The 21,968-nt window shown below is 40.6% G+C and overlaps 1 protein-coding gene across 7 annotated transcripts in view; it reads right to left on the bottom strand.

Annotated features, from left to right (window-relative positions):
- LOC124115566 (potassium/sodium hyperpolarization-activated cyclic nucleotide-gated channel 4-like) overlaps positions 1-21,968 on the bottom strand; it is a 183,568-nt gene that overhangs the window by 89,269 nt on the left and 72,331 nt on the right. For 6 of the 7 annotated variants that reach the window (XM_048392027.1, XM_048392025.1, XM_048392026.1 and 3 more), the window contains exon 2: positions 12,091-12,141. In XM_048392027.1, coding sequence (XP_048247984.1) covers positions 12,091-12,141 — 51 coding nt within the window. Of the gene's footprint in view, positions 1-1,814; positions 2,625-12,090; positions 12,142-21,968 lie in introns of those variants that run through there. The other variant, XM_046476601.2, reaches the window with a different exon arrangement.

Here is a 21,968-nt window from a genome sequence, read left to right as displayed (position 1 = left end):
GTTATTCGATGGCGTATTTGCTGCGGGTACCATAGTTGTTACTTTTCACCTTAACTGTGCAGTGTTTCGGAGACTGTTTTCATCGTAGTGACGTTTGTAATCCAATTGTGCTTGCGTACACTTTTTTTTTGCCCGTCAGTTCACTTACAACTCAGTCTGGAATAAGACATTTAATACACATATATGTGATATAAATGTACACGCGTAAACGCCTAAAGGTCAACTATGTAGCATATAGATGGCAATGAGATAGGCTATTTGACACACTGAACAAGGCGAAGGTGTCAGACAAATGAGAATGAGAGGGTGTCGGGTTTAGTGACACTTGAGCATTATTTCAATTACATCACATCGTAGATAGGATAACCCAGCGTTTAGTGAGTGAGGGTGGTTTTACGCCGCTTTTAGCAATCTTCAACGTGACGACCGAACGAGTTAACCCACAAGGCTACGCCAGCGTAAAGCAGGTCATATATGTATAGCACTTTAGTGAAATGTTTGGTTCTGAGAAAGAAAGGATCATAAAATGAGATTCGAACTCACGACCAACACATATCTTGGCACGGGTTAGAGATGCCGTTGGGCATAGTGACACAGGTGGAGTATTCGTGTTAATACATCATGTCAACCAATAACGACAATGTAAGAACAATTTCAAAACCACAATGGCTGCAACTTTTTTTTGCATTAATATTTCTGCAGAATGGTGTCCTGACACCTCGAAAACCCATATGACAGTTATTAAAAGAACTTCATAATGCCATTACCATCATGAACATGTCCATATTGTGTCAAGTTAAAAACAATATTTACATTTCAAACAGATACAGAGTGGCGTTGCGATGCATTATGCAATGAGAATGGTTTTTCTATTCTGATGCATCGCTATCCTCTCGGTTTCAAATCAATCTGTGACTGAATATGAAATAGGTTCAATACCAAAAAATATGAATAAAGACCTCGAGCTGATCAATACGTTGGGAGCAGCTATCATTTGTCAAGACCGTATAGATTTATGAATTCTCGAACCGTTTATGTAACACGGAGCTCGATGATGCAACCTTTCATAAAATCGGATCGATAATTAAAAAGTACAAGCTATTTCCGTCATCAATATCTGTGAATGGCGAACACTGTAGCACACAATTATTTAAAGCGCATTATGGCGTAGAACCCCATATAAAGCAAGATACCATTGGCCGTGAATAGGAAGAGGATTTCGCTGGGAATCAGCTTCGCCGTCATTTTCACGACGCTATTCACTGCCATATTTGCTCTCTTCAGACTCAAGCTAGTAATCGAAAGTAATCTCAGGGCGAGATTTCAAGCATAAGTGGCAACGTAAGAGTCAACATTGCCTTCTGCCTGAGTAAGGTCGGGGGCGAATCCTCTGGGGTAGAGACTACTTGTGTGTCCCGGGGAAGGGGGTTGTGACTTCGGAAGAATGGAAGGAGCGTTTTTAAACTGGCATCATTCTTTGTAAACGATCTTTAGCCATGTTAACTTAAACTCTACCTCAAGGCATCGAAAAGGCAATAAATTTTAAACATCCACCATGTAGCTTGTCTGTATTTACTTCAATGGGATAACGACTATGATGAAACCACAGATTGAACAATTACATGTAAACTGGATTCTGAAATGAGGTCTGGAATTAGATTATGTTGGCATTGCTTCAACTGACCAGCTCAGAGCAGCTGGTAGCAGAGTTGAAGACCGATACTGAGACTTGCCAGATTTGCCACACTACAAGCGGGCGGGGATGCAGGCAATTGCCTTAAACCAAGACTACACCGATTTATTAACAGACTCACCTTTGTTGCGTGTGCAAGGCTAGTGATATGATAATATCCTCCCGTGAACGTCCATTGTTATGTGTGTGAAGGTTAGCAATACACCAAAATACAACTAGGATCCACAAAAAGGCATTCCTTGGGGAATTCTCCTGTACCCCTGTAAGATACTTGAACGTAATCACCAGCCAAGAAAGACCATAGACAGACCCGCGCTGTCGATCGTAGGAATTGCAATGCAGAGGGCGTTTTCACTAGCGCGGGCACTAAGGCGGCGTGATGTTCAGAGAGCGTCTCGGATGGAAGGACCATGGCCACTACTTCCCCATACAACGCTGATCCCGTCAGCTTTTTCCGAGTGATAGCACTGCCGGATCAGACCTATGCGCCATGTTTTATCCTACTGTTTTCTTTCCATTTCTTGCGAGTCGGCCTTGCGCCTTGAGACTATCACGTGGATAGAATCTGCCATTGATTATCAGCAAGCTCATCAAGTCAACACAGTGTTATCAAACTCTTACAACCTTCCCACGCTGTTCCGATACTTTTTACGTTGATCCTGTATTGCTGAGGTTGCCTGGGATCCGTACCCGTGGCTTTACGTGAATCATTACCTAAGTAATGACCGCTAGTTTCCCTGTACTACTCTTCTGTTGACGGCGTTGATCGATCTCAACCAATGCTAATTCTCATTGCCTTCTCACAGTCAGTGAGTTTGTCTGATCCCTAGTCTGCCTACACCCACCTTACTTCCTGTATCCCTCGTCGTGTATATATCTCCACACATTTGTCCAATACCAGAAACTTCACACAACTATAAATATAATACACGGGGCACTATGCTATGTAAATATGCCTAGCGCAATAACAGTTCATTACAGACCGCCTCTCAGAAAACATAGAATAATACGATAAACAAATTTTCAAAGTGGCACCCCAAAGGCGACGGGGAGAGTAACCGCCCCTAGCAGAGGAGAGGTAAATAGGGCTAATAGTGGTTGTGTACTTCTCTGTTTCATTGGCACCGTTGGTTGCTGCCAATCGAAGATTTTGGTTCCAAATCGGGCGTTAATGAGATATTTGAATGCACAGCGCGCCTTCGATAGCCTAGTGTGTTATAGCGGGCAATAATGAACCCTGAAGTTTGACAGATGTGTTGTTTTATATCTTCAAGCTGAGCATGAGAAAGATAAGAATACAGATATGTGCACTTAAGCCATGTTATTTCAGGACAACACTGAGGGAAGAAATAGACCAGAAGTTTTGAAGTTAATCACCTGAAGTATCCGAGATGAGATGAGACTTGTTATTGAGTGAGACAAGAACTTAGAAGTGCGTTGATGCTCTCATGTCAAAGAAAACTACAGCTCTTAATTTTCTTTATATCAGAGGAATGACCCGGGAATGTAAATGTATGTATGGTTCTCAATGCGATGTCATGGGAGGTCGAGGTCTCGTGGCACCTTTTTTCAAACGGCAGCCAATTTTTTCACCCTGTACGGTTCAAAACCAGCGGAACATAGAAATCAATGCTACTTAATTCCGTTTGAGATGCGTTTGTGATTCATGCATTTACAACACAGATTTGCCCGTTGTCATTAATCGGAGCCAGGCAATACCTACGGGGAGGTATCCCATGCGGACTGGAAATCAGTTTCTAATTAAACTCATGTAATTGCTTTTGTAACAAACACAATCGATAGCCTGGCGTCTTGCACGATATAGACTGCACCATCAATGTCTGTTTAGGACTTCTCCCGTTTTCAGAATCTTTCTTTGAGTCAGCACTTCTGAGAGGCCAACGTGATGTTACAGAAAGTCATGCGGCGCCACGAACGGCACGTGATTCCAGGGGCATTTACTTAATTTCATTGGCTACAGGAACCTCGATGGATGAGATAGAGTCTTATTGCTATGATTTGTTTCAACTTTTTGTTTTTCATTTTTTTAATGCACTTTTTCTTAAAAGTTCATCAACATCGATCGAAATCATATAATAACGGAACAACGTGCCTGTGCGTGACTGCACGAAACCTCGGATTCATCTATACTACTCCAAAGAAGTTAAAGAACACCCGATTCTTTCATATACCATCGTTAATCCGGAAAATGAAAAAGCATTTATACATGCACTAATTCACACAATAGTTTCTGTTAGGAAACGTGCATTCATTTTGTCCAAGTTAAAGACGCCATGTGGCTCAGGTGGGTCCACAAGGAGTGTTGTCGAATTCATGTACATCGCATTCTAACATATATAATTATTATTTCAACATTTATTATACATTAGATAGTTTAACATCACATCCATTAACCAAAACTTTCCCTACCAACCTCAACGTGTCTAGAAGAGGCGGATCCAGGGATTTTGAAAGAGTTGGGTGCACATACATATATAATACCCAAAACATCCCCTGCACCCCTCCTCTGGAATCGCCAGTGTACGTACCATGAACCTCATTAGTCATGAAACCTGCATAACGGACAAATCTTTTCGAATATGATTTGCATAATAGTTCTTCGTTAATGTGCTTCGATAATCCGGACATTGGTCCTTCTTGAAGACCTCGCTGATGCATATACAGTCCTGATTAACGGGGTTTCAATGTACACTTTTCCTTAATTTTGGAATCGAGTGACGCGTCAAGAAATGCATTGGGTTTGATAACCGGAGCCGAGTATTATTCACTGAAAGTGGTTTCTGTGGAGGTGTAACACGGGTCAGACTTTCTGATGCATGTAATTGTATCCCAATTGCATAGATCGATGCTCATGATGTCAATCACTGGATTGTCAAGGCTCTTTTATTTACAAACCGCCGTCATATAGCTGGGCTATTGGAGTGTGGCGTTTAAAAAAATAATAGTTTCAGCGGTTCTAAAATAATAGTTTAGGCTGGTGAGAAAAATGACATACTCCGTAACAACGTGTCGAGTGTCTTTATTGCCATCATAGACCTAAGGTACCACGCGCCTAGTCCTAATATAGAAGGCATTGTACCCACTGTTGACTCCTTCTAAACAGCCATGAGTGGGGTGTTCAGAAGGGTCTATATACTGATAACGATCTTAGTCGTGACTCAGAATAATACATCCTCTCTTATGCATCGATTTGAAACACCGTCTCTTTCAAGTGGGAGTCGAATGCACGAGATACAGGGTTCCTTTCCACAGTGATATGTAACACCCCTTCTGATTGGTTGGTGCCATCACATCGGTGGTCTCCACATCAGTGACAGTTAATGGAGAGTGCCACGGGAAATCCCTTGCAGTTGTGAGAATTCCGTGAGGCTTTGAGTGGCTTGATAGTGATCCACAAATGATTGGACGGATATGAATCAAATTAACAGCAAGCTGATAGATATTAATGCGATGGGTGTTTGTTGATAACCTTTGTAATGTTAAAGGTGGTCAGAATCGGTATCAAGGTTACTATCTCCCAACATCATTATATTGGAACTCTTCAGTGGAGGTTTCTCGCCATTGCCATTAGAGTTGTCTCCCTTCGTCAATTAACACGATAACGAGGGATTTTACTTTGCATCTAGCATTGGTTCTGAAAGGTATGAGGAAATAGCAATCAGACGAAGTATATGATAGCGTATTAATATAGTTTTGATAGAATGTGTAACCAAGTTACAAACAATACAGAAAAGGGTCGCGGTGAAACAAAGCAAGCTATTTCGAAAGATCAACACTGACGAAACAGTGAGGTGAGGTGAAAATGGGGTTTAACGTCGCGTCCAAGATTATTGCACTTATATAGCGACGTGCATGTACGTGTGTGTGTTTGTGTGGCTGCTTGTACTAGTCCGGACTGATGCCGATTTATAGCGCCAGCTCACTGAGATACCATGTCGCAGTTTAACATGAATATCCCACTCAGACACAGTATACTGACTCCGAGCCGACCAGTCCATGTTTTAGCCCCTTCATGCCGAGCGCCAGACAGGGTAACAACAAGTACAATCTTTTAACGTCTTTTGGTATGACGCAGCCGGGGATAGAACCCCGGACCTTCCGCTCTCCGGGCGGACGCTCTACCACTAGACCATGGAGGCGGTCCACGAAACAGTGGACAGGTAGACGGATAGACACCAGGTGTCCAATGTGTTGTAGTGTGACACATACTGATAACGTACTCCCTCATGTGGTTCATATTTAGATATATGCATAAACATTGAGAGTGGCAAGAAAACAGAAAAGAAACCAACATTGGAATTTTCAATTTTGTAAACCACTATCCCACATAAAAAAAATCCTTATTGTGATTCTTGGGGCATTTGTCACTAAATGCGTTGACCATTTAAGTGGTTACATATCCGTCTTCATAGGTTCAGGACAATTTATCAAATATGAAAGCATATTGTCATCTGAAATTTACTTACTTAAAAAAACAATATGTGTAACGCTGGACTTCATCAATAATAATATCTGTGTATGTGTAATTTAGGGGTGAGCCATTTAGGCAAGAAGAAGGCACCTAAAATGGGCACCAATTGTGTCTTGCCGATTTTGTTGTTTTTGCATATGGATCAGAATTTTTGCTCGAATTGGCAAAGTGAAAACAAGGTAATTTGGCCAAGAAGCGTAACTTATGCTTCAGGTATACCGACGATCTAATACCGTTCAATAACCATAAAAAAGCCAACTCCCTGCCACTGATTTATCCACCTGATCAAGATCAAAAGATACCAATGAGACCGCTTCGTCTGTTTCATATTTAAAAATATAGTTATTTGCAACAAAAATCCAAATGGAGTCCAGGAAAGAGGCCATCAAGACTTGCCAACTCATTTCTAAATTAGAGTTAGGCGCCTTTTTTTATTTTATCTCTTGTGTCTGGGAGAGACGGACAAGTCAATGCATAGAGATTGTTAAATGGCAGTGTATTTTATTGTTGAACAATGATTGTAACTGTGTTACATTGTTTCTGTTGAGATTCGGTAGACGCTCATTGCATTGTATTTGGACAATGAGAATATTCTGTAATGTTCTAGTGCCGCTAGACTCGTGAGGGCACTGTGTAGAAATATCCAGTGGCTAGTTCGGCTGTATTTTAGGGGACAAAAGCCTGTTTACCTATCTCTGACACATTTCATCACACAGTTTCATCTGAGAATACATCAAGGCAAGCTTTCGTGTGAAGATCCCCCCGATTCCCCACCTAGGTCCATCTCGGAAGCTTGACCACCGTCGCCGCTGGGTGAATATATATTATTATCACAGACTTTTGCTATCAACACTGTAATTAATTTTCTAATGCAATTATTTATTGTATACCATTTGTTGCTTGTGTGTTGGTTTCACACTAAGTTCTTTTAAGTTCAGATTTCTGGGTTAACATATTGTTTCAATTTGAGAATCGACACGTAACAGAAATTGGGGGCTCGTCCGGGATCGAAATTTATATCACCAATATTTGTCAAAATTATTGCATAAACATTTTATTGTCTAACATTGCGTGAAGCCAATAATCACAATGGTGTTAAGTGTAGAGGAATTTCTTAGCCATCCTTCAACGAAACAAGTCTCTATGCTCAAAAAGTCTGAATTGGTCGAATTGGCCAAACATTACAAACCTGACATTAAATCGGATTTGCTTCAGGCCGATGTCAAGAACATTCAGATAACTTACCTGGTTGAGGAAGAAATTTGGAATGACGATGCTTTGGCTTTGATTGAAGCAAAAATTGATGATTTGGCTTTACAGAGATTAGAAACTGAAAGAGAAATTCGGCTCAGAGAATTAAAGGCCGAGTTTGACAGATTGAGAGACGAAACAAAAAAAGAGAAAGGAACAGAAAAACTGAGATTGACATTGGAAGGTGAGAAAGAATAAGAAGAGAGGGAATTAAGCAATTAGAAACTGAAGGTGATAAAGACATTAAACTCAAGCAAATTGATTTACAGAATGATCTCTCTATCTACCTCAAAAGGTGATGACTGTTTGGTCTTTCCAAGCAGATTAGACCTGTTCCGTCCTTCTCTGAACGTTATCGGGAGAAGTTACAGTTCTTACATTTTGAAATGGTCTCAACATCAGTTGTTGCCAAGTGAGTTCAGGGGAAAAGCTCAAGACGTTTATTCTGCTTTATTGATAGGAGTTCTGAGTACCATGATGTGAAGGCGGAGGTTTTGGAAGCTTATGAATTGGTTTCTGAAGCTTATAGGCAAATGTTTAGGTCTGCTAAGAAAATGGTTCTACTTTTGTTGAGTTTGCAAGGGAGAAGGAAACTGATAGGCGGTGTACTTCAAAGAAGGTCAATGGTCATTTTGACAGTTTGAGGCAGTTGGCTTTGCTGGAGAATTTTAAGCAGTGTGTGTCAAAGGACATTCGGATATGTCTTGATGAGAGGATGTGGATCAGTTACACAAGGCTGCTACTTTGGCTTAGGATTATTCGCTAACTCACATGGTTACTTTTAATCAGTCAGGGTTTACACTGCCAGGAAAGGATAGTTCCTCCACTCACTTTCAACCACGGTCATTCTTCCCAGAGCCTTTTGTTGTTCGGCTAATGAGGAGTTAATGTTGTAGACCAGTCACCAAAGACTGTTGTTGTGAGGGAGGAACCGGTATACTTACCTTCTGTTAGTAACGGTGTTGTGTCAGCTGACGGTGACAGTTCCAATTTTGCAAAACATGCCATGTAAGTCAAATGGTTAGCAAACCTAATCAGAAAATCCAAACCACAACTTTGAAACCCATTCCAGCTTTTGAAGAACCTTTCAGCAGGGTCATAATTGATTGTGTTGGTCCTTTGCCTAAAACTTAGTCAGGAAATCAGTACATGCTTACTATCATGTGTTGGTTGGTTGGTTTGTTGTTTAACGTCGCAATCAGCAATATTTCAGCTATATAACGGCGGTCTGTAAATAATCAGTGATTAAGATCATGAGCATCGATCCACTTAAATGTGATCAATGACATGCATCAACCAAGTCTGCGAGTCTCCAGATCCCGTTAGTCGCCTTTTACGACAAGCATAGTCGCCTTTTACGACAAGCATTGGTTGCTGAAGGCATATTCTACACCGGATCCTCACGGGTCTATTATGAAGGTATTTGGTGCCTCACTCTGGCAGTGTGGGTTCGAATCCCGGACGGGACTAAAACAAAGTACGAAAATCTGTACTTTACGCAGAAAGTGTTATTCCAAATATAACATTTGTTACATTTGACCACTTTCTTAATGACATTGTGTGTTCATTATTATCACTGATTTTTGCTATCACAACTGTATTTCTGTATTTGATACTGACCACTGTCATCATATTATATATTGCCATTGAATTCTGTAGATTTATAAAACTAGTTAATTTTGTAAATAAATACAGTTGTATACCATTGGTTGGTTGTTTGCTGGTTTCACACAAAGTTCTTTTACGTACAAATATCCTGGTTAACATATTGTTTGAATTTGGGAATCGACACATAACAAGATTCAAAGTGACAAAAACATCTCCACAAGACTGTTTAACAAGAAGGATGACTTCAGCTTCCTTACAGTCAATCTTCCCTTCATCTCAAGCAATATTCCAGCAGCTCCTGCCAGAGGCGTCTACATGTCACAACGTTTGAGCTACAATCAAGCAAGCTCTTTCTACGAAGATTTCAAAGCGCGTCTTACGACTTTTGCTCACAAGTTGTAATTTCAAACCATTCGTTTTGAATTTGGGCAGGATACGCTCACCTTTCCGCGGACACCTTGTACAATTACTAATTGATAGTGAATTATAAAATAAAACAAAAAATACTTTTCCATATTCACAAGAACTCTCTGTTAAAAGCAAAGTTGTTTGTACCATTCCGACAATACTGTGGGCAAGTTATGTGTCACTGTCAAAAAGTGATGATACTAGGTCTTCGCGAAAATATATTATATATAATTCATGCGTACGTAAAAATGCATATCATTTCGTTAAAGGCGAGTTGAGGTACTGAGAAGGACGTTTAAGAAATCTTTTTGTTGTAAAGATTCCAATAAGTACATATATCTTAGTTTCTTTGACAAAAGAAGCTCTTATTAAACAATGGATAAATGACAATGTGAATTGACACACCACTTGGGACAAAAACCAGTACAGCAAAAACAAAGAAAATCATCGACTTAGCCCCTGTCTGGATATGTGGGTGTTTCAAATTATTAATAACACAAACTGTTAATCAATAGCTTTCCATTTTCTCCAGTATATTTATAAACCACCTTTTCCGTCGTTGAGGGCATGTAGTTAAACAGTTGTCCTTCAACAACAAGGACTCAACGGTGTATGAATGAGACCCATAGCATTTGTCTGGTGTTTATTGAACGATAGCATCTGTAGCTGCTGATGACGTCATAACCATAGACAAGAATGATTGGCAGAAATCGACATGTACTGTATTGATCGAAGTCAGAACCGTTATCAGTGGCTATGGGCTATTCTACCTTTGTCTTGGCCATTGATCATCGACCTTGTCAGGAGGATCTACACAACCATCAAACGTCTACAGTAACCAAATTGGTTGAATATGCCAATTGAATGTCTATTAATAAGATGTCGCCCAAAGGCATATGAGATATGCCTAATAATATTGCCGATTATATTGACTGCCATAATTTTGTAGCCAAATATAGCTCATCAGATAGGATAAACAAATTCAGTCAAGAAAATAAAGTGGATTAATCGAAGTATTTGTATTTTATCACGAATTAGTAGGTGATCTATTGAGGTATTGATGTACAGTACCAACATTTATTTTTGTGGTTAATCTTGAGTGAGAGCGAGTGAGTGAGTGAGTGTGTATAGATTTATGCTCCTTATAATTTATCAATATTACGGCGTGTGTGACCAAAAATACATGCGCACATTATCCCCTGTTCGAGTCTTCTCCGGGTCTTATCGAATATATAATCTACCATTTACCCAATCTATCCTATATGTAAAGGTGCGTTAACACAGACTCTTGTCTTACGTGTAATGATATCACAGATATATCGTTTGTAATATCTGTGCTGCTGCTAATAGATATCTAGAAACATTTTAGGAACGACATGATGGTTTTGCACTCGGGTATTTACAGTTGTTTATGTGAATGTATATGACGATATCACTTACATCACAAAGTCTTACATCATGTACATTTCTATATTATGGGTACCCGTAAGTATACACATGCATATGACACAACAACCATGATATAATGATTGCTTTTTGTAAATGTATTCAGGGTAAAGAAGGTTAGCAGTTCGATCACCATGGTGTTGTTGTCCAACAGAATCTCAGAAATACCAACAGAAGGAAACGGTACAGTCTGAGAGAATGACACACGGATCAGCGTAAGGATAGACTCCCTGTCTTGATGAAATCATCACCATACGGTGTACGTATTGTTAAGGGTATGGGATTGTAAGTCAAACATGTTGCCATTGCAGACAGATGTTTCCATCGTGTTCTAAAATTGTCAATACCTGTTTGCAACCATATAAGTTTACCAAAGTGGGTTGCTTGAATAACGCCACGTTTATATCGGTGCTTGAAATGAGAGTTAATGGAATACCTTTGTTTCTGAAGGTTAAACGATAATTGTAACAGCTATAAGATATCTGGCATTTGTTAATAGCTTTGAAAGTGTAACGGTTCCGTCAATAACAAGTTGTTATCACTGGATATCTGACTGCTAATACCACAATGCCTACATTGTGGAATAGTTTTTTCAATTGCATACCATGAAAACAGAGTGTGTCGCCACGGCTCCTCAAAGTCTTGTAAATAAAGAGGATATATATATATATAAATGTTTGTATATACAATGTAGATGACCCAGGTCAGTCCTAAATCAGCAATGCAGAAATATGAAGGTATATTAAACCACGTCCGTCGTCATTCTTTTTGTCTACAGTAGTTAATTACAATATTCATTACCTGTATTTTATCATGTCTTGTTGATTCCATAAGTACATCAGTCATATATCAGTCATAACATTCATCTATTGGTTCGTGTAATCATCCGTTTATTAATCTTATGTAACGTCATTCACCATTTCATTCCAATCTGAACCTGATCGCGGCCTCTTGTTTAGAGTATCTCTGGAATGTAATTCAGATCCAGTTACAAATGTATTAACCTGCTCCTATTGGAGACAAGGACCCTCTCACTGTGACATTGCTATGTGTCAGATGAGAGATCCGACGGAAGATGAGGGTTCCGACAGCTGACAACAGCATAATTTGTACAATAAGGCTGACAAACGCAATCACTGACAATAGCATGCGTGTCTATTGCTTCAAGATTAAGACACAACAAATCAATTACCTGATCTCCGGAGATGGTGAGCTGAGGGACAAAGTCCTTTTGAATCTCAATCTGAAGTCAAAATTGGTTGATGTATGCATTAAGTACTCTTGGTCACATATCACATGTAACAAAACATCTGCTATAAACAATTTAGTTTTCTTTTTGTGACGTCTATGTAACTGATATTCATTCACACATATAGGTTAAGATATCAATTTTCATTTTATCCTTAAAACACACTTCTGTTTTAAAAATGAATCAAGAAGAGATTCTGACGAACGAATGCAATCAATATATTTCGTTCTGAAATGATTTCCATTGAGTCCAATGTTGAGAGAGCGACCATTGTTACAGCACGTTGTCAGTAGAAGATGAAGAATTGAGAGTGAGATCAGGCTTAGCACATGAGTGATGATTTAAGTTAGGATTATTTAGCTAATGGTTTAGAGTTATTGAATGTTTTAAAGGGGGAATGTGTTTCGAGAGATTATTAAGGCATTTGTATGGAACATGTCTTCATCAATGTTCGTGATCGCCTCTGTTGTGTAGTGGACAGATCGTCTGACTGGAGAACTTAAGGTTCGATTCCCGGCCTGGTCAGCTCGGAGTCCGTATTCTGTGTCTGAGTGGGGTATTCATAGGAAACTGCGGCCTGGTATCTCAGTGAGCTAGCACCGACGTTGTCAGCTGTATATGTTGAATGTATAGCGTCAGTCGCGGTTTCTAAGATGACAGTAATGATTATATATGGGCGATATATGTCCCACAGGTGAAGAAAGTATCAGCTGTATGCCTGGATATACACCCTCAGTGATATGGATGTCCGTAAACTGTGTGCATATATCAGGTGTTGGTGGCCCAGGCCGACATTGCTTCAGCATGGGTATAGAAGCGTTGATTTATGGTCATCCTGGTGCAACTCAACTCGACTTGTGGATTAGACCAGTATCAGCCAAGCAGTTTCAGGTTCTGTTCATTACTACCGTTATTCGTTCTTCACACATTCACATTCATTCCGCGTCTCAGTTGAAGATTTTACGGGCGATGGTTTAGTCTATTGGTTAAAGCGGTCACTCGTCACAACGGATACTCGGGTTTGATTTCCAAAACGGGTACAATATATGAAGCCCATTCTTGACGTTATATGACTTGCATGTTTAAGAAATAAACCATGGGTATGTGCTGTAACACTGCCGTACCGGACCGTGTGGTACTGTGTGCTCGGATGTTAAGGCATGGCGTGGTTGCAAATTCCTCCAGATAATACAAAATTAAGTATTTATGAGGGCAATGTTCTGGATTCTATGTTTACATATCTAACCATACACGTATTGTCAGTGGTCGTAGGGCGTTCGGCATTGGGAACACTATCCCCCAATAAACATAACAGTCGTGCAACAGTTGCTACTTTTTATAAGGGTCCCGTCACAGGCTACGATTATCGTAAGTCCATGGTAAAGAAGTACATTCCGATCGCTACCATCGCCTTGTGAAACGATCCCTCCAAAAGTTGCTGGGAGACATCACCAAAATACAACTGCATGATCACAATGCCTTTTAGACCAGTGTAACCAATCGGTTACAGGACGTCACAATCAAACAACATCACTGCTCTATCTGCCATGGAAGCTGATTGGCTGTATTGTGTATAAACAAGACACGGGTAATGTAAGAAATAAACGAGAGTGGGAGTTGTTTATCGTACAGTAAAGCAATGCAGGGAGAATAAACCATGAAGGGGCGCAGCAAGATATCAACATTGTCTACAGCTTTTATCAGCAAAAACCCGTGAAGATCCGGGCTAGAAAAGTTCTTCAGCAAACCATGCTTGTCATAAAAGACGACTATGCCTGTCGTAAGAGGCGACTAACGGGATCTGATGGTAAGGCTCGCTGACTTGATGCATAGCATAGTGTCCCAATTGCGCGGATCGATGCTCATGATGTCAATCACTAAATTGTCTGGTCCAGACTCAATTATTTACAGACCGCCGGCATGTAGCTTGAATATTGCTGAGTGCGGCGTTAAACAACAAACAAACAAACAAAACAAATCTTTAAGGATATTTATAAACTCTGCAAACTTAAACTGTGTTACCTTAATTTTAATAATTATGACGCCCTAAATAGAATTTGACCTCGGCAATGTCGAACAAGTTCATTTTATGAACAGGTGGACTACGTTTGTTATTTCACGCATATTCTCACAATCCTCACGTCTATCTGTATCTTAGAGTACTGTATCTTATCTGTACTTTTTCTCCTAATACCGATTGTCATATCTCTCCCATTTGAGGATGCGATCGTTCAACCAATGCGTTTACGTGTGTACCCCAGCTACATCTAGGGGGAACAACTCACTTGACACTTGCCTCTCAAAATAACGTCGTCCAACATAAGACGTCATCAAGTTGGGAGCGCATATTCTCCAGGAATGACGTCATGATAGAACAATGTTTTAACGTGAATTCTAAGATGCTTTGCTGAAAGATCAAAGGCGCCGATTGTACTTTATCCTGCGATAAAGTACACTTTTTGAGTTTCGTCATAATGGACTGACGTCATGGCGTTGTTTAAATTACCTTCCCTGTTATCTTACATATCCTTGGTAACATCGTTCTTTTATTACCGTCAAGCAAGATGGCGCATCCACATAAAGTTTCGGTAAAATAGTTTCTTTAATCTAATATTTGTATGTTATTACGTTGAAAGAAATAAGCTTAAGGCAAGATGATGTCACCCGTCTCTCATGCCGCAGGCTTATCACAAACATATTTAAATCATTGTGTCCATGCAACAGCAGCCACACATTAGTCTGAGGTGTGCGCTGGTGCCTCCGAATGATGTCTGTCTCTGAACTTAGGAATGGGTCAACTGCAGTCTACCCCAAAGGAATAAGCAATCATTGAAATGTACACCTGTTGCTCAGCGTACGGCATTTAGCAACATACTGTAGTCAAACAAAACGGCCGTTCTATTGCTCTTCCTCCGCCATGTTCGTCCCACGGCGACGCCATATCACGCCCCAGACCGGTTATGGCGTCATGTAGCGCATTCAACTCGTTAAGCACAATATTTCAAGGCTTGCAGTTTCCTAACATAAGTGAGGTGAGGTGAAATTGGGTTTAACGTCGCGTCCAAGATTATTGCACTGATATTGCGACGTGCATGCACGTGTGTGTGTGGCTGCTTGTACTAGTCCGGACTGATGCCGATTTATAGTGCTAACCCACTGAGATACCATGCCGCAGTTTAACATGAATATCCTCACTCAGACACAGTATACTGACTCCGAGCCGACCAGTCCTTGTTTTAGCCCCTTAATGCCGAGCCAGATAGGGCAACAACAAGTGCAATCTTTTAACGTCTTTTGGTATGACGTCGCCGGGGATCGAACCCTGGACCTTCCGCTCTCAGGGCGGACGCTCTACCACTAGACCACGGAGGCGGTCTCTAACATCAGTGGTGGAAACAAAGGTGCAACTTGTACGACAGAAAACACCTCAACTCACAATAACCAGCGGCACCGAACTTCGGTTGGTTTGGTTTACGTCGTTTACATTGTGGAATGTTTCGAGTCACGTGTTTTTTTAACGGAAATTAATATAAAACCTTAAATTTATAAATCATACTTATTGCTGCAAGAGATCATGGATAACCGCACGGATAATGAAATATGAAGTATTTAAATAAGAAACTACCCATTTCAGTGGTGTATCATGTTCAAAACGTAAACATGTCGCTTAACATAAAGGCTGCTGACGATTTGGTAGAAGAGCCCGTCAGTGAGCCCTGTTCGAAGATTTTCAATTTATGTCACGGGTCATCATCATGGATTTAATATTAAGCCCAGGTAAAAAAACAGGTTAATCTTGAAATCGGCACCTCTGGGGGTAGAGCAAACTTTATTTCTTCATTAAACCGCGCTTCGGTCCTCATTGCATTTTGTGAGACACCATAACGAATTTATTATGCCGAAAAATTAACACTATTTGGAATCCTTATCGCACATGCCATGTCAAAATATAAACTTGACCCTTACAACCGATATAAATGAGAGGAATAGTGCATACGTTTCCGATACAATGCTTTAATGTGAACACAAACGTTAACAATGGAATATATAATGTATTAAATGTAAACGTCTTAAGAAGTATTATAGCTAAAATGAATAGAATTATCATAAAAATGTCCACATGTCATCAGAAATCTGCGGGCCACTGTAACTTGATAGCATTCCTTTTTACCCTAACGACTGGCTGCTATCTAATCTATTGTAATATGATGTCATTGGTGTCACGTTTCTTGTTTGTCACGTCATCCTTTATTATGTTCTATGACGTTGCTATCAGTGACCTCCATTTTTTCCCTATATTTTTTATTAATAAGTCACGAACGTGGTTTCTTTAACTCTTAATGTCTCTGCACATAACAATTAATTATATTAAAACACCAAACAGTGTCGAATAACGAATTTATGTACCGTAATTTACATGTGGGTTTGGTGTTTGAAAATCCAAAATTGTTACTGATATCGATGATATACGGTCTCATATCAGGTCAGTAACAACCATTTTGGATTTTTACGGACGGTGTACGGGCTCATATGGGGTTAGTAGTTCTGCTCTCTGATTGGTCAATCTCACTTTGAGGCATAATAATGATACAAGCGGTGTGACATAAAACGTACTCACTGTTAAAATATACATTTTACTTCCAGTTTCATCATGCATTAGTTTGATTCTTTTATTTGCATCTCTTATATGATGCATATAACACAAATTCAATAACACAACTACTTAATGTAAAAAAACACTGAATATACAGAAGTAATAATAAGTAGATATATCGTAAGTCGTAGATAGTAGCAGCTGTATCTACGAAATAGATCAGCTGACTGGTGTGGAACATGTTTCTTCATCGTCCAGCTGATGTCCCGTTCATATATTGTGAACATAAAGTGTTGTAAAGGTGTCAAATTAGGAACGTGTACCAATGTGGTTTATCAATGAATAAAAGCGACAAACAGCATGCGTTTATGAGTTTATCATCAAGCAGTGATGATACCAGATGTTCGAGGAAAGGTGAGCGTATCCTGTCCCATCGGTGACACCAGTCACAAACACATGCAAATGCAAGTCAATTCTTCACCTGAGAAAACTCGGGATCATATGGTGCAAGTCAAAATAGGGACTTGCATCGGACATAATTTTGTCACTGATGCGTCAAATGTCAAAGAACTTTTGAAGACGATCTTAACGGCCTCACTAGCAATGTTGTACATGTATATATCAGTAGAAGTATTGTCTTAGCCCGAATGTAGATCAGTAACGTGAGTAACTAGATAGTATGCATGAAGCCTTCATCAGTAATGTTGGTGACGATACTTGTTATGTGTGGAGACAAAATCAGAAATGTTGGTGACGATACTTGTTATGTGTGGAGACAAAATCAGAAATGTGGGTGACGATGCAAGTAATATATGTTGGTTAGTTTGTTGTTTAACGCCGCACTCTGCAATATTCCAGCTATATGACGGCGGTCCGTAAATAATCGAGTCTAGACCAGACGATCAAGTGATTAATATCATGAACATCAGATTATATCCACGCAATTGGGATCGATGACATGCATCAACCAAGTCAGCGAGTCTGACCACCTGATCCCGTTAGTCTCCTATTACGACAAGCACAGTCGCCTTTTACGGCAAGCATGGGTTGCTGAAGACCTATTCTACCCCGGATCCTCACGGGGCAGTAATGAATGCAGCTAGATCAGAAAAGTGTGTGTCATAGGTCAGTAGTTAAGTACATGTATGTATATGGTAAGTGTTTGGCAGAGAATGAAATTAGCGGACTCCAGCTATCAATTGACAACAGTTCACATGAACCATGATCGGGGAACAGTCAGTTAATATATTAAGTCTCTCTTTGGGTCACCTATAATGCTCTATTAGATGCAGATTTGCTTTATCATTTGTAAACGGTACTGCTGTTGATTAACCGAATATAAAGATGACTCAGTGTACATGATTGGGACAATATTGCTCTACAAGCAGATCTAAGCCTAGGAGACGGAAATGACTAAATGGTAGATGCTATTGACATGATAGCGCTAAGTGCGCCTGGTAATCTCACTAAGCGTATGCCCGGGCATCAATGACCCACAGAAATACACAGCGTGATACCATTTTGATCCTTTTTCACAAACAGAAACTTCAAAGGAAATTTGCTTGATGAAAACAAGATAAGCAGCGACCTGGAACCTACCCAGATTCCAGTCTTCTTGGACCCGAGAGCTTGGCAATATCTGCCCTGCACGGACAATGAGATTTGCAGAAAGTGAAATTGATTCTGTACTAGCGGAGCGATCAATGGAGACACCAGTGAGTGGTACCGACGCTCTGGAGTGGGAGTTGGTCTGGAAGCCTTTTTTGTGCTCTTCTGGGTAATATGTCTGTATGTCTTGAAGGGTCGTCCCGAAATAGGCTCGGAACATATCTCTGCTTTTGTACGCAATAAATAGAGGGCCCTGCAGTTAAGTTCAATTTTTCCTTCTAGGCAGTGGTGTAACCGTGGCGTAATGGCTCAATGATTCGGCTTTAACAAGGGCGATACAAACTATTATTTGGATGAATAGACAATATAATACTGCTAGTACAAAAAAGTAGTTCTTTGTGATAGATCTACATATTTGCATCTTTTTAGCTTTAAGTTGATAATTAGGAGTAAAAAAGTAGACTTTAACGTCGCATTCAACAACATACCTTGATGCCGACCTGGGAACATTCGAATATGTACCTATGTAGACACCAACCTCGATCTATTGTGAAGTAATTACCACCGAATCGCCCCATAGACCTCAGCCCCAATTGTTGCGACAAACACAATGAAAACTCGACTTTGTTTTCTCGATTGATCCTCTAAAGTCATATAAGTTTACAGTGCCGGCAGAATCCGTATCAGAATTATGGCCACGTCACTTCGCTTGTCTCAACTTCGAGTAAACGAGATTTCACTGCATAATGCAAAACGTCAATACTAAGGAATAACCTCTCTAATTTGCGTAATATGTATAGTCGCCTTTTATATTCCTTCTGGCGTAAAAGGCAAATTAACGGTGAAAATGATATGAATGGATAACTTAATGTTACAGATGACACCGGGTGTTCGCGAGAAGGGTAAGTTTGTCCTGCTCCGCTATAGCACCCACCACTCTGACAGTTTGCATGAAAAAGTATGTGACAAATGAAAGTCCAAGTGGACAGAACACGTATAAAGTACACAATATTTCAACCCATTTTAGGAATCGAACCCGTACGTTCGACGTAACGAGCGAACACTTTAACCACTGGGCTACCCCACCGCCCCTGTAATATAAGAACCAACTAATATAAAGATGAAATTGATACAGGGTGTGACCGTGCTGATTGTTTGTCGTCGTGCTTGATCGGCTTTTGTAATGCGATCCGCCATTGTTGTGTCTGGATATTGATAAACGCCGCTGAGATGTAACTGTTATGTTGATGTGGCGTAAAATACAGTCTGACTAAATAAACAAACGTTAACAGCATGTCAGGTTGACGACGGCAGATGTGATGTACAACAACCATTTCGACTGTACGGGGGTGTAGTTCTATTCTAATATAACTGACACAAGAAACGAATCCAACCATAGCTCTCACAGTCTTGGCTGAAATTTAAACCATCCGCTGGATTATCACAACAATGCCCGTTTCCCGACAGCCTTACCACCTCTGTTGACGCACAGGACATGATGCTATATCCGGCTACAGATCCATCACGTAACACAAATACATGCCTGTGTTACACTTGTTAACGCATGGGGGTGGTTCGGATAATCATGATGTGTGCATGTATCATACAGACGTCTTTCGTTTCTCTTAAGCAAATGAGTTGATGACCATGGCATGCTGACGTAGAAGGGCGACACATTATCAAAGTTATGAGTCATTATGTGTATTAGTGGTCGGTTATCCCTTTCTGTGTGTTATTCTACGTCAGATCATCACCACATTTCTGTTACATCCTACAGACTCCACCCACGTCAAGATCCAATACTCTTAGACCTTTGCCTTTGGCTTCGGAGTACGTGATCGTGCACAGATTCAAGGTTGTTATCTGCAAGCTACGTCTTTCGTCATCCCCTCCAAACGAAGATACTTCAAATGCACCAAGTCCCTGCAAACCGCCTCACATAGCGTCGACACGACCATACTTACAAAATATTCCATTATTATCCAAAAACAATTTATCAAATTGGACTCCTCTTTGTTTATGTTGTATCGATTACGCCCGGTATGCTGCATAATGATTACGTGAGACTTCAATCACTTAGATGATAATACATTTCCCTTGTCATACCATTAATTCTGCAACACATCGCTCAAACTCACTGCAAATGAGATCACGGAAATCAGAAGTCGTCGAGACGCGTGCATGTACAATGTGATATGTAAATGTATTGCATATATCACGTCATAAGGTAGGAACCCAACTACCACCGCCTTGATTTCTTATTATACCTACACTTAACCAACGTATAATCAATATATCGCATCGCTCTTAGACCGAGTATTACGAAACGCTGTGCTTCAAAAATAGGTTTTCCAGACAATCTATGGAGGGTTGGCTTTATTGCTGAAATGTAGCCTCGCTCTCTCCCTGAACACAAGAAGAGCACCTCTCTCCCCTTACTGGCGGATGCTAAGGGGACTTTGGGTTTCGACAAGTTGTCCGAGGAATCGAGTTACCCTAATCAAATAAATGTGCTCCTGCATTGCCAGAAAATTGTACTGATCCTCCGATGCTCACGAAGGGAATTAAACCATGAGATGAAATTAGAAAACGTAGCGAGACCTGTTTTGTATTTCGATTACCAATGATGAAACGTGTATAGTAACGAGGCTCATATCGAGCCACACAAGCCATCCATGCACATGCGTGGGGGAATTAGAATTGGCTGTATACATTGTCATGTAGATGTTGCGTTCTACGTTAGACACGTTGCTGTCAGAATTGATAAATTATATCAACTATAGCCCCCTTCTATAGTATCAGCATCACAATGTATCTCTTCCTGCAGGCACTGTCATTGGTTTAGTATCAGGCACTTGTTAGTATCACTTCAGTCAGTCAGGAGTGGTACCTCTTCCTGCAGGCGCTGGTTTAGTATCACTTCAGGCATAGTATATCATCCTGCAAGCACTGGTTAAAGTATCACTTCAGACAGTATCTCTTCCTGCAGGAACAAGCTTAGTATCACTTCAGACTGGGGGTGGTGGAATCTCTTCCGACAGGCACTGGTTTAATATCACTTCAAGCAGCTTGGGGTGGTATCTCTTCTTGCAGACACTGGTGTATTATGACTTCAGGCAGTGAGGGGTTGTATCTCTTCCTGAAGGCACTGGTTTATTATCACTTCAGGCAGTGAGGGGTGGTATCCCTTCCTGCAGGCACTGGTGTATCACTTCAGGCAGTGAGGAGTGGTAGCTCTTCCTGCAGACACTGGTGTATCACTTCAGGCAGTGAGGAATGGTATCTCTTCCTGCAGGTACTGGTGTATTATCACTTCAGGCAGTGAGGGGTGGTATCCCATTCTGCAGGCCCTGGTGTATCCCTTCAGGAAGTGAGGGGTGGTATCTTTTCTTCCAGGTACCGGTTTAGTATCTATTCAGACAGTGAGGAGTGGTATCTCTTCCTGCAGGCACTGGTGTATTATCACTTCAGGCAGTGAGGGGTGGTATCTCTTCCTGCAGGCACTGGTGTATTATCACTTCAGGAAGACAGTATCTCTTCCTGCAGGCACTAGCTTAGTATCACTTCAGACTGGGGGTGGTGGTATCTCTTCCGACAGGCACTGGTTTAGTATCACTTC

This window comes from Haliotis rufescens, unplaced genomic scaffold (genome assembly GCF_023055435.1).
Source record: "Haliotis rufescens isolate VD_foot unplaced genomic scaffold, xgHalRufe1.0.p SCAF_106, whole genome shotgun sequence".
Lineage (NCBI taxonomy): Eukaryota > Metazoa > Mollusca > Gastropoda > Lepetellida > Haliotidae > Haliotis > Haliotis rufescens.
The sequence above is the reverse complement of the archived record's forward strand: the minus strand, read 5'-3'. Positions and strand labels throughout refer to the sequence as shown.